The 13,317-nt window shown below is 40.5% G+C and overlaps 1 protein-coding gene across 1 annotated transcript; it reads right to left on the bottom strand.

Annotated features, from left to right (window-relative positions):
* Positions 1-1,416: 1,416 nt before the first annotated feature.
* Positions 1,417-12,908, bottom strand: trhra (thyrotropin-releasing hormone receptor a). The gene is made up of 2 exons (XM_069143375.1): positions 11,771-12,908; positions 1,417-6,052 (listed from the first exon to the last, which is right to left on the bottom strand). The coding sequence occupies exons 1-2, from the start codon at positions 12,557-12,559 to the stop codon at positions 5,612-5,614; spliced, it is 1,230 nt and encodes a 409-aa protein (XP_068999476.1). The 5' UTR covers positions 12,560-12,908; the 3' UTR covers positions 1,417-5,611.
* Between the last annotated feature and the right edge of the window lie 409 nt (positions 12,909-13,317).

Below are 13,317 nucleotides of genomic sequence, written 5' to 3'. Positions count from 1 at the left end.
AATACATAAAATAAGTAATAGTTACACCCTGTGGTCATTTTTGTCCCAATACACACGAATGTTGGGGTGATTTTGTGTAGTGTGATTATGGCATTAGTTTTAGTTTCTTAAAATTCATCTGTGATGATCTTTGAAGTTTTGGAAGTGATTATTTTAAATTTAGTAAACAGTGTATTTGATTTAGTGGTACCAAGCAGCAATCAACCGCGACATCACCCATTGGTTTGTGAACTGCCGTTATGAAATCTCGAGTTCAGTATTTTGGCCGTTGTCATCTTGGTATTTTGGAGCCAGAAGTGACCATATTTGGACGAGCTGAGGAGGAGCGAGCGGAAATCTGAATCAATCTCAGAGGACACTACACTTGCTCACCTACAGCAGAAACCTGACTCTACTGAAAGACCTCTCTATTAAACAGACGTGCCCCCAAACATACCGCTTTTTGAGGCCTAAAAATCTGATTAATAATGGGATTATTTTAAAATGGACCACAAGAAAACTAAAAAGGAGTGACTTTAACAAATGGCACCATCATAACTTGTGGAAAAATGCATTGACTTTGCATTTCATGAGAGAAGTTGAATAGGAGTATACAGAGCCAGAGCCATTTTAGAGACAGATTGTTCTCACTTGTGTCTTACATAAGAAATTTTACCTCAAATTCATCTGAAAAAGCATTTTTGTGTACCTGCAGTGAAAAGTCAAGACATTCACCCTAAAATTAGAGCTGTATTTGACCAGTGTAATGTTTGTAATGTGTGCCTGCGTTAGAGAAAACACTTTTCTACCATCACTACATGTTGAAAAATATATTTAATTGAGTGTTACCAGTGTATCCACAAATTCTCATCTGAAAATAAAATGTGTGGCATTGAAATTTACAGCTGGAGTGCACACAGCTCATGAAATTTTACAGCAGCGCGCAATTAGCGCTTCTGTGTTCCAAGGACATTCTCCGCTGGCACATTAAGCTCATTCCAGCTCCGTACCATTGCATGGGTAATTACTGTGATATATGCTCCAGTGTTAGCATTATCACTTAACAAAATTGAGCGAGATTTGATGAGTCAGATATTTAGAGTGACATTACCCACAGTGGCTGAACATAAATTGAGCGGGGGTGTCACGTTGTTTGTGTTGAGAGAACAGTTCGTCTCCGGTAGCTTCGGTGAGATGAATTTATGTCGAGGCGGGCCGCCACATGCTGAGTGATTTCACAACGAAGCCATCAACCCCTCTGATTGATGTCCTCAGTGTGGTCATAGCTCATAGAGTGGCTATCTGTGCCTGATTCATGACAGCGTGTTGGATGAGATAGTTTCTTCAATGGCCACTGGTAATACTGTAGCTCAGTGATGGTGGAGGTGAGGAGAGTCGGCATTAAGATGCAGTGATAATGTACCAACCACAAGGAAATGTAATCATGGTCTATTTATTATTGACAAAGAACGATACAAAATACAAAACAATCCACCAAACAGCAACAAAGAGCAGATAAAAGGTACCTGGAGACAGAAACTTGCACAAAATGTTGCCTCAGATGGAAATACATCAGGTATCATGCTTTGTGCTCACATCACAAAAGCTGGTGTTCATGCTGCAAACTGCGCACCGTGCAGAACACAAAGCATTGCTGCCACTACTGGCATTTTTCCAAAAGTGAAATACATTTCAACTGAGAACAAAGACAGGAATTAAGAAGTGTAAACATGAGAGGTACCTTACGCTACAAATTACAGACTTCAAACCATTTTTATTTTCATGTTTTCTCAATTATTCCATTTTGGAGATTAGCTTCCACTGACTGGGTTGAAATGATAGCAAACACACTGATGGAACAATAGATCAAAAAACAGGCTATTATTATAAAAACTGCTTTTGCTGGCACACGTTTCAAAAACACAATACTGAATGAATTTCACATTGCACTGCACAATCAATTTCAAGCAACTTTACAATATGGACAAAAACGCCTGCCGTTCAGCCTGCAACAGGCTCCTTTCATTGAGTTCACTTAGTATTCATTCCCTCTGAGTGTTCTTCAATCTCATATATACGTAGCTCAAAGAGACAGCAGAAAAATCTTCCTTTAATAGCAGAGTGAGCCATATACATACTGTGGATTGCACCAACTCAAGTATGCCACTTTGTTGTGATCTATTTACACGTTCCATCATTGTTCTGTGGAGTCGGCTGACCAGATAAATCACAGAAAAGTGCTGCATTCTGCAGTCTCAGCCAATATCAGTGAATTACTGCCATGACAGATATCTGACCCTTTGACGAACAGCTGCTACCTGCACATCAGAGGAAAACGTTTCTCCCTCATTATGATACACTGCCCGCTGACCTTCACAGGCTCTCCACGGTGAGTCCACAGTGGCTGTCTTTACAGTGACCAAAGCAACATAAGGCTTTGGTGTGTCTGTCACGGTTACGACTAAAGTTCCTGTAGAAATCATTGTAGTACAAGTGATTATAAATTGACACAGCAGGGATACGGGACTGTAATCTCTCTCCGTTTCTGTGCTTGGATCTTCCTGAAAGGTCATGTAATTGTATGTGTGTTTTCCCTCTACGAGCATGATTAAAATGTCACAGTGGTGTGCATTAGAATTACATGGCTTCTGACGCACATAAACAAAGAGGAAATACTTGCTACAGCTGTGACACCCCAACCGTTGTCATGCCCAGGGCGTCAAATACTGACGTTGGTCACAGCCATTGGTATCAGAGAAATACGCACAACGTGCCTTTTAGCATCTAAGACAGACGCACAAGGTATCTTACGTCTTAAGTGTCGTGACGAGGCGGGACAAAAAAGGTCATGTGACAGAGTATAAAGGGGAGAAAGTCGTCATAAGGAGGAAGTTGGCAATGGTAAGATTGAACAAACCCAGGATTTTCGCCCAGGAGACCTGTGTTCAAGTCCATTATAAAGAAAATGTATTTTAAGTAACCCACACCATGATCTTTTCCTAACCATAGCCACGTTGTTTTTTGGAGCCTAAATGTAAATTCTGGGACACACTGGATGCGTGCCGTGTTTTCATTTCGGCGTCCACATTAACAGATTAGAGCAGCCTCAAGAGAGAAGAGACCTGATCCCTATTACTCACGTGAGTTGTGCACGGTTCCCAACTAAAATATACAGGAACATTATCTGTGATTACATTTGTACTGTATAATCACAGAAAAAAACCCAGCGTAGGCTCTAATTGTATCATGGCGATACTTTACCAGGTGAAGGGCGGGTTTTTCCTCACCTGCCTCTCTCTCCCTCCCTCTCTGTATCGCTTCTCTGTCTCGGTGTGAGTACCTGTGTGTGTCTGTGTTTCTCGCTCTGAACTCATCATTTGTCAGACCACAAATATTCCATTATCAAAGGGAAACCTGCAGCCGCAGCACTGCAACTGACACTCACCCGCTGTGGATACACACATGCAACAAGCCGCAGCTCAGTAGCGAGTGACAGGTAACACTTGCCATGCAGGTAGTGTGTCCCAGGCCAAAGGCACATGGAACTTTGTGTGTCGAAAACCTGTTGATAAAACTTGAGTACAATAGAGTTACATAAATGCTATCATCGGGCTGGTTGATATAAACAATATAAACACTGATAATGAGCGAAAATGTAACCAATCACAATGTAACCAATCACAATGTAACCAATCACAATGTAACCAATCACAATGTAACCAATCACAACATGGAAAAAAAAAAAAAAAAGCTGTTTTAAGCCAGCCACATGGATGAGTAAAAAACAAAACAAACAAAAAAAAAACACATGTAAAACTGACTTTAAAAAGTAATTATTATTTTACTCAACAGATATATTTGTTACATTACACGTATCATGAATTGAACACATCTAGAAAAAGAGAATGAGACAATGTGGTTTAACTGCAGCCTGCCTGCAGTATGAGGTATTTACTGATTACCAATAGCTCGTTTGATGTTAGCTCCCGTTGAAAGCAAGTCCCGACCTCACAGTGGAGTTCACACCCTCTAATTCTGAACAAAACCAGCATATTCCTAAATGTAGCCTGACCCAGTGAGTAACGTTACCAAAACAGCTGGTAAGACATAATATAAGATAATTTTGGAGCCCCTTTTCTTCTCATTTGGTGTTGGACTCTACACTTCCGATCCCTGCATCAAGCTAACACACACACACACACACACACACACACACACACACACACACACACACGACCACTTTTTCCACTTAACTGAGATCAACTGGCAAGTCATCCCCCAAATTGTCAATGTAAAAGAGTGTTACTGGGATTAGAAGTATGTAGTAGAAGAATGTAAATCCTGAATTTCAAACTGTAATCCCCAACACTAATCCTCTGAGAAAAGCAATCATGTCACTGTAACTGGCAGAATAGGTACATAGGTAGGGTTAACTGAAAAGAAAGTGACAGCTCGACAGTCACAGCAGCACTGAATGTAAAGAACTTCTGTGGACAAACAAGGTAACAATGACCACAATGTAATAATACTTTGGCTGATAATCAGAAAGTGCCCTAAATCTACCTGTTCAGAGTCTATTGTAGTGAATGAGTGAAGAAAGTAATGGTTTTGGAAATAGCCTGCAATAAGTATCTCTTTTTGTAGACCGCTTGAGGGAGTAAAAATGTGTTTTAGGTCACTGAGCAAATTTGTGTCAAATATATATTCACTGACCACAGGATGACTCCTCGGGGGATACATCTGACCCTGTACCTGCTAAATACTCGGCTGCGTTCCCCCTGTAGCAGTCTCCAATCGTGTCTCTGTGATGTTTGGTGCCGACTGGGGAGCGTAGAGTGGGGTTTAAGAGCTTTTTGCTGTAAACAGCTGCCTGCTGTGGCTGAAAGTGGCGCTGTGAGAACGGTGAAAATGAACGAACCGTTAAACTGCAGGTAAGACAGCTGAACAATAAGCTGAAACTCACTATAAAAAGTCCATAACGCCAGAGGGAGTCAGGTGATAGTTCTAAATATACCGATTACAGCTAGGATTATCACCAAGCTCTGTGGTATAACTGAAACTTCCTGCTGTTGACTGCGACTACTATTGTAGCATCTGATTTAAGAGTCTGATTCTGTTTAGAGTGAAGAGGAAGATAAGATGAAGAGGCTGTCTGCTGCAGCCAAGCCAATTATGCAAATGTAGAACTATGAAACTGCTCTAATGGAAGTTTATCCTGTAATGTTTAAGGTAAGACTTTACAAAAAGGTGTCTCCGTTTTACGTCAGAGGTTTGGCACATCACCTCCCATATTATAATTAATGTTTCCTGTTTTCCAGAAACAGGCAGAGATTTGCTCTCCTGAAATGAGAGTCATTGCTGTACACATGTATCAGTAAACTGTTTCATGATCGCTCCCTTCACTTATTCTGTACAAAATGGCAAAAAGGCTGCGGTACACGGCAGCTCATCTCATTGCATCCTATCCTGCTTCTGGCAAACGGTCTTGTCAAATCAAAGAAACCTTTTCAAGAGAAAACATGTTGGATAAATTCAACTGGAGGTGCCTGTTTACTTTTGCTTAAAACTTGACTGAACCCGTACTGTAGCTGTCAGGATCTCTGATCTCTTTAGGTGGAAAGTTTTTTTCTAGTCAGACTTTGACATCTCTGCCCGACAGGGAAGGCTCCTCATACGGCACCTTGTCATCGCTCGGTAAGATGCTGGCAGGCAGGTACTGATTAGGTGGCGTGTGCAGATTGTCCATTTCTGTCGTGAAGTGGTCCGGACTTTCCCCGTTGGACGTTTCTTTGATGACACTGTAGGTGAGCGCAACACTGTAGGAAGCAGGTTTCTCCAGGCGCTGAGGACCACAGTGACACAGCTTCTTGAAGGCGGTGCGGAATTTCTGGGACATGGCGTTGTAGATGACGGGGTTGATAGCGCTGTTTAGGTAGATGCAGAGACGGCAGAAGAGCAGGAACCAGGTGTCCAGGTAGGCCTTGTCCAGGAAAGAGTTGACCACCACCAAGGTCCGGTATGGCATCCAGAGTAAGGTGAAGAGGATCACCACCACAGCTAGCATCTTTGTCACCTGATAAAAAAATCAGCCACGTGTTAAAAAAGGTACGAAATGAAAATCACAAAAAACAAAACACTTTAAGAGTTTTTCCAAGGTCATGAGTTATATATGAACCACAGCACAAGATACCACAGGCCTTTTTCACAGCACTTCCACTTATAATATCAAGAAAAGCACAGTAACCAAGTGTTAACATTGGGTCTGTACTATTTCCAGTAAACAATGACAGTGTGACAGTGAGCTGGCCTACACAAGACAAAAACCCTGAAGCACCCAAATAAAATATAATCATAATTTTCATTATTTACATCTGTGCTTTTCTTACTGCTGAGTGATAAAATGTTTTTCATCCTTAAAGTCCCGCTGCACTCAAAACTAAGTTTTCAGTTTCATGTGCTGAATGGCAAATGCTCACTGCAAATCCGATTTTAAGTCTACAAGCAGGATTCGTGACATCAAATAGTTTGGAGGCCAATCACGGTCCCACTCAACTTAGATCATACGATAATTCAAGGAATCTCTGTGTCTTTGTTTGTTCCTCGCATATCTCCACAACCATTTCTCCCATCTGCTTTAAACTTGGTGAGTGTATTGCTTGGGAACTGAGGATGTGCATTGTCAAATTTGGTATATTTAGACATGCAGCACTTTTAATATTAAAAAACTTGAATAAACAGGCAACTGGCGCTGTGCAGCAGCGGGGGCGCAATCACCCCACAGTTCAGGAGAGCATTGGAGTGGAGATAGTCAAGTGGATCTTCACCTACGTAAGCAGCAGACTGTTGTCAATAAAGCTACACAGCCAAACGACAAGCCCGGCAATCATACTGCCAAAACGGACTATTTTTGAACAGCCGATGCTATCATGATAATACTGAAACTAATAATTCAGTACACAAACACTGAAAATTTACTTTACCATTAGGTGAGACATATTTTGTCTAGCAGTTAAAGTTTAGAAGATAATTATATTTGCATATTCATAGTTGCTGGAATTTCTAATGAAGGGAGGAGTAAATGTAATGTTATGGATTTTAAGAGATCTTCTTTTTTTGTTAAAAAAAACATCAAACACAAATTGTTATTTAAAGTATAGTGTTTTACATACAACCCCATTTCCAAAGTTAGAATGCTGTTTAAACTGTAAATAAAAAGAGAATGAAATGATTTGCTAATTACATAAACCCATATTAAATTGAAAATAGACCAAAGACAACGTCAAATGTTGAAACGGAGAAATTGTATCGTTTTATGAAAGATATATGCTAATTTTGACTTTGATGTCAGCAACATGTTTTAATAAAGTTGGGACAGGGGCAACAAAAGACTGGAAAAATTGTGTAAAGCTAAAAAAAAAAAAAATAACGCCTGGTGGAATATCTCGCAATTAATTAGGTTAATTGGCAGTTGAAATTATAATAGACTTAAAGTTATGCTTAATTAGGGGTGTTGCTGCTTTGAGTGACAAGTGGGCACCACCACAGTTGGTGAGCTGCCTCTAGGTTTCTGCAACCTCAGGTCCATGAAATTAAGACCGGTTTTTGACACCGTTAAGGAACTACTTCTTTAAACGATAGGTTTCATTGCTCGGGGTGGAGTCTGTCAATCTCGTGTGGGATTCAAATCGTGCACACTGTAACGGATTCACAGGAACAGTGCACATATGTAATGTAGCATCTTGTTTTTTTAAATTTCATTGATATCAACCTCACTGTTTGCAGAACTGAACCCCAAAATGTGGCCGATTGCTTATTCAGATTAAAAGCATTCAACTGGTGAAACATGGGGTGGCTTTTCTTATGAAGCAGCTACAGAAACAAAATGTTTTTGTCACGGAATTTAATGCTCAACACAATCATCAAAAATGAATCTACACAAAATAAACGGTCACTTTTGCCCTTTTTTTCATTGGGTCGGTATTAAATATTACAGGGATTTACGTTGGATGAAGGGTTACAGTCGACGGGCTGCATACATCCTACTGCTACCAACTCCACTGTGCCTCGCTGTTGTGTAGAAAACTATTTGAGCTGTGTGCAGTATGAAATTAGATTTTCAAGTAACAATGGAAAAAGGGACATTATAACTCTACATCTTTATTAAAACATACATCTGTTGCTCTACTCTTATTTTTTGACAAAGCAGCTGCTCACAGAAGGAATTCTGGGTCTTGTAGTGATAAATCAAACTGCACCAGTAACCACAGGTGTCACCAACTGACCATAAAAACTAAAAGATTACAACTTTAGGGTGTATGACCGGTTACACAAGGGATCCTCATTGTCCTGCTTGGTGTGAGTGGAGTTTTTGAAGAGCAAAAACCCATAATACTAAATTCAGAAGAGGAAAACCTTAAAGGCACTGAACCTTATAACATGTGTTCCCCAAAGCAGTGCCAGATTGTTGTCAGTACATTTAGAAAGTTCTACTGATGCATGTTAACATGAAGCCTTCTTCAGAGCTTCTGAGAGCTCCCCTTTTAAGGGACAAGTCTTACAATCAGCAATCAGCAGGGAATGAGTTCCACCTGCATCTTCACAGTGGGCTACATTCAAGATGAGCAGAGGGCTCAAATCTGCTCATATGGGACCAGCAAAGTGAAAATTAAATTTTTAAAAACTTGACCAATATTGACACAACCTTTGGACAACTTAATGAGAAGGATATTTATTTTATTTTTTTAAAGGGGAAAAAAAGGAGAATTACTGCTGGGAATATTAGTTTTGCATGTCACAGACTGCAAGTGTTTTATGCCTTTCCCTCAGTGGACAGAAAGACTATTCATTAATGGGTAATTGTACCATAATGGTGTAGTGTTCATATAAAATTCTCAACTATGAGTCTTTCATTAATTTTATGTTGTTTCATTACATTTCTCCTGGTTTGATTGACCTGTATAATTTGAGTTGAGAATTTGGTTGATCTTGAATGCACCCAACTTGTTGGAGCTGTTTTCCTGCTGATCGTGTGCCTGTCTTATAAAAAGAGTTCACTGCTTCTCTGATGGAAACCTCAGACATGTTAGCAGGTCTGTTAGTTTTTAGCTGCAAATCAAATTGCCAGAAGCACATCAAGTCGTGGGCTGACCTTTTTCATTACAGCTAGAGTGCCTTTTTGTTTATTCTTTATATTTAGGAACATGTTTTAGTGAGGAGTTACACAGAATACACAAAAAAATCAGAAGCACACAACAGGCTCTCCAGTTTTTGATGTGTTTTTACAATGCGAACAGAGGTGATTATCTAATATCAAATTATTATTATTAAATATATCAATAATATCAGTCCATTTATAGAGCAATCAAGGCTACATTATTGTTGCATTGGATTTCACCTGAATGTCCATACTACAGATGGAAAACTAAAAAAAGCTTTTGTAAATTCATAATTTCCACATACCCAGCTTGTATTTTCTACCAACAATAGCATCACCATTTGTTTTACAAGTTTAAAATCAGCCCTTTGTAGTTCTCATAATCCATTCATTATCTATTCATATGATACTGATTCATTTTCAGCAAGGACTGATCAAATATCTGTGTACAACTTTATAAAGCTTGGATTTGTGAATGTAATTACCTGGTGAAAATCTTAATGTGAAACTTGTATGTAATTAAACCTTATCCATATTTATGTTGTGCGGTCTACGTGGCAAAGGGGTGAATCTAATTGGATTAGATAGGGGCACTGCCAGTGTCATCAGCGAGTGAAGTGCCTAATCCTACAACCTCATTACTTTTTGACCTTTAGATAACTCGGTAAGGTACGAGGTAGAGGGGGTGGATTGTTGTTTGTGTCCACAATGAGCTCTTAATGCTGTCCAGCAGAAAACACGTAAGTGTGTCTTTAGAGGGGTGTGTGTTAGAATACAAGGCACACTGATGGGGGAAAAAAAAGGCCAAAAAGCCTGTTTGAGTTGGGGTTAACTGATTTGACTGACCAGCAGAGCATGGAACTACTGCAGGGCACCACACACCCCCATCATTCAAGGAATACTTTTTCCCCTGAGCTGATAAACAAACATTGTCTCACTCTGCTATCTACCTGGAGGTCTTTGCCTTTAGAGCATTCAGGTTTAATTATCATATTCAGAAAATTCCTGCAGTATGTTTCATTATAAAAGGGAGTCAATAAGATAAATCAAAGGCTGCTATCTGCTGTGCATTTTGGAGGAAATCATCCAGCAGTGTGAACAAATATTGAACAATACTAAAAGACCCCCATTGTCTAATCACATTCGCCACTTATTAGAGGTGAACTGAACAATGAATTTCTGCTTCTTCAGTTTAAAAAATTGTGGATCACCTCTTGTTCCACATAAAAAACGGAATCCTTGCTCCACTGGACTCGTGACAGTGAGAGTGCTGGCAGCCCTTTAGTGCACTGAATATCAAAAAGTAAGTATTCAGGAAAATCCTAAGAAGAAAAAAATAATAGTAGATTGTGCATCTAGCTACAAGTCTTCACCGACAGCTTATCTTACACCTTCCCACCCCGGACGCCTGTGGACAGAGACCATACCATATCTGTTACTGAAACGCAATCTGACACCATTTCTACAACGTTGCTAAGTGTGCGACTTTGAGTGAAGAAGCCACCTGTTATTACTACGACTCAAATTGATACAGTGTTGGTGGAGTCAGAGTGGAGCATTTTTAGAACAGGATCGATGACATCACTGGTTACTTAGGCTGTCACAGTTTTGATCAAGTGGAGGTCAAAATATTTTCCTAGAATTTTGTAAAGTGTTTCTTTTCCACAGAGATCAGAGGTGATCATTTTGGTCTTAAAGTTGCAGAGCTGTTATGGAATTTAATTTGAGGGTGTTTGTTCAGGTGAAAATGAAAAACATAGCCCAGGACTTCAGGGGGGCAATGTTCTGCTTGGGCTCCTGGTCTTGGAGACCCTTGGCCCTCTTTAACAGCTCAAAAAAACATACTTGATTTGTCAAAACTTTCCCTCGTGTTATTGAAGTGGCTTCTATGCTTGGGACTTCAGTTTGGCTAAATGGTTCTGTGGTTAATGTTCTGTATGCATGATGGTGTAGACAGGACTCTTAATGCAACACAAACCCTTCCAAATCCTACACAAATCCATAGATTTCTGTTTAGTGTAATGATAATAAAAGGAACTTTTTGGTGTCTAATTCATCCCTAACATGCAGTTACATCACTGTGTAAAATAACATACTGTAGATTTCACTGTTTAAATTACTTTTTGACAAAGAAAATGTATAAATTAGGTGTCAAAAAGGTAAGAAGAAAAGAAAAAATATGAAAAGGGGAAAAAACTATAGACGATAAAAAATATTATTTTACATATGTAGCAGTCGGGACTGTGGGACAACAAATAACGATCACTTAAAAACAAAGCCAACAAAACATAAGGATTAATGCTAATATTGGTCCTTTGTCATGTGTTTTGTAATAGAGTATTTGTGTAACATTTGCAAAGTGTGGGGTGACAGGAATTTTATAAGAAATTAGATTATTTTTTTTCCAGTGACTAGATGAGATGCTGTCAAAAGTGGTTCTCTCCTGGATTTGATTAAAAAAAAAAAAGACAGACGGGGACAGATAAGAGGGTGAGTGACATCACCCAAAGTTGTCTCTGATTGGAGGGACTGTGTACATCTGACCTGTGGCACAGCTGGACACACTCTCCCCCATTCACACACCTAGAAACCCAATCTGACCACAAAGAGAGAGTGATTGAGCAGAAAGCGGCCCACCTGTCTGCGGGAGGCAGCCGTGGTGCTGCTGGAGCAGTTGGTGCTGATCATCCTCCCTCCCTTACTCGTCTCCTTCTTCCACTTCTTGGTGCTGTCCTTCGGATCTGAAGGCAGCGGGTTGAGGAAAAGTATCCTGGCGATCAGTCCGTACAGAACCGTGGCCAGCATGAGAGGCAGCACGTAAAACACCGTGAAATCTGTGAAGTAAATGGGCAGGTAGTGACACCTGGACACTTTGTAGGCACAGCTGAGCAACACCACGTTGTCGTACACCAACTTTTTAGTGTCTGAAAGAAAGAGCCACATGACGCAGTAGAGAGAAGTGAGCGCCCACACGAGCATGATGATTTTCTTTGCCCTGGATAAAGTGCACAAGAACTGCGCTTTGATGGGGTGGCAGATGGCGATGTAGCGCTCCACGGTGAAGGCGGTGATGGAGCAAGAGGACGCATTGATTCCCAGGTACTGGAAGTAGGTGATCCCCAGGCAGCCCGCGTATCCGTACACCCATTGTCCGTGCAGGGCGTCGGTGATGTTGGGCAGCCCAGCGGCGGTCAGGACCATCAGGTCAGCGGCGGCCAGACTCACGAGGTAACAGTTGGTGGGTGTCCGCATGTGTTTGGTGGTGAGGACCACCAGGATGACCATCATGTTCCCTACGATCCCCACGCCGCATATGAGGGACACCAAAAACACGCTGACCACTTTGTATTCAACCGTGTAATCAGTCCAAACACCCAGAGTCTGATTGTGCGCCGATGTGTCATTCTCCACAGTCATGTTATCCATGGTGAGGTTTTCCACAGGGGGAGGCTGTAGTTCTAGACAATTTTAGAAAAAAACACTAAATTAAAAATAAAATGAAAATCACAAAATCATTGCAGTCTCAGTCTGCAAGGCCACGGGCATGAACACTTAACAAGAACCCCTCTATAAATCCTCCTAAAACTTAATTTCATCCACATACAATCCAGTCGAAATGCCTTTTCCTCTCCATGAAATCCAGTGTCTGATTTTGCAAAGCCATCAAATGAAACTCCTGCACCTTTTCCATGCAAACATAATAAAGGAGGTTGTTGGTTGAAGTTTGCAGACAGAGGAGAGGAGGTGTTGCAGGCAGCTCCGCGACCTGCTCCTATCTCACTGCGCACAGAGTCTTGACTGAGCTGCCTGCAGAGCCTCTGTGCTCCCGAGAGCCCCGTACACTGCTCAGAGTAAAGTCACGGGCTGACGCACTGGAACCACACTCTTTTTTCTTTTTTTTTTTATTCATAGGAGGGACTCCCAACAAGATTTAACACATACATTAATTTAGTAAATACAATGGCGTTTTAACGGAACTAATGTGGCTTGTGTTGCTGTTACTAAATTAAGTTTATTTTAACCTCCTTAACATTAACACATATTTGGAAACTTTTACATTATATATTCATTTGAATATGTATAACTGATGTAGGCCATTCATTTAAAGAATGCTACACTTAAAATGAACAAATCGTATAAGGTACAGAAGCATTTATGAACAGGTATAGTTGCATAGCCTATAA

This window comes from Embiotoca jacksoni, unplaced genomic scaffold, assembly GCF_022577435.1.
Source record: "Embiotoca jacksoni isolate LCO1_2020_lvr unplaced genomic scaffold, fEmbJac1.0.p SCAF_11, whole genome shotgun sequence".
NCBI classification, from domain to species: domain Eukaryota; kingdom Metazoa; phylum Chordata; class Actinopteri; family Embiotocidae; genus Embiotoca; species Embiotoca jacksoni.
Note: the sequence above shows the minus strand (reverse complement) of the source record. Positions and strands in the feature narration are given on the sequence as shown.

What these genes read in the sequence shown, in the direction of transcription:
- trhra (XM_069143375.1), bottom strand. Translation starts at nt 12,559, where the DNA reads ATGGATAACATGACTGTGGAGAATGACACATCGGCGCACAATCAGACT. An exon ending in CGGCTGCCTCCCGCAGACAG is followed by an intron (nt 6,053 to 11,770) that starts GTGGGCCGCTTT and finishes TTTTTTTATCAG; the next exon opens with GTGACAAAGATGCTAGCTGT.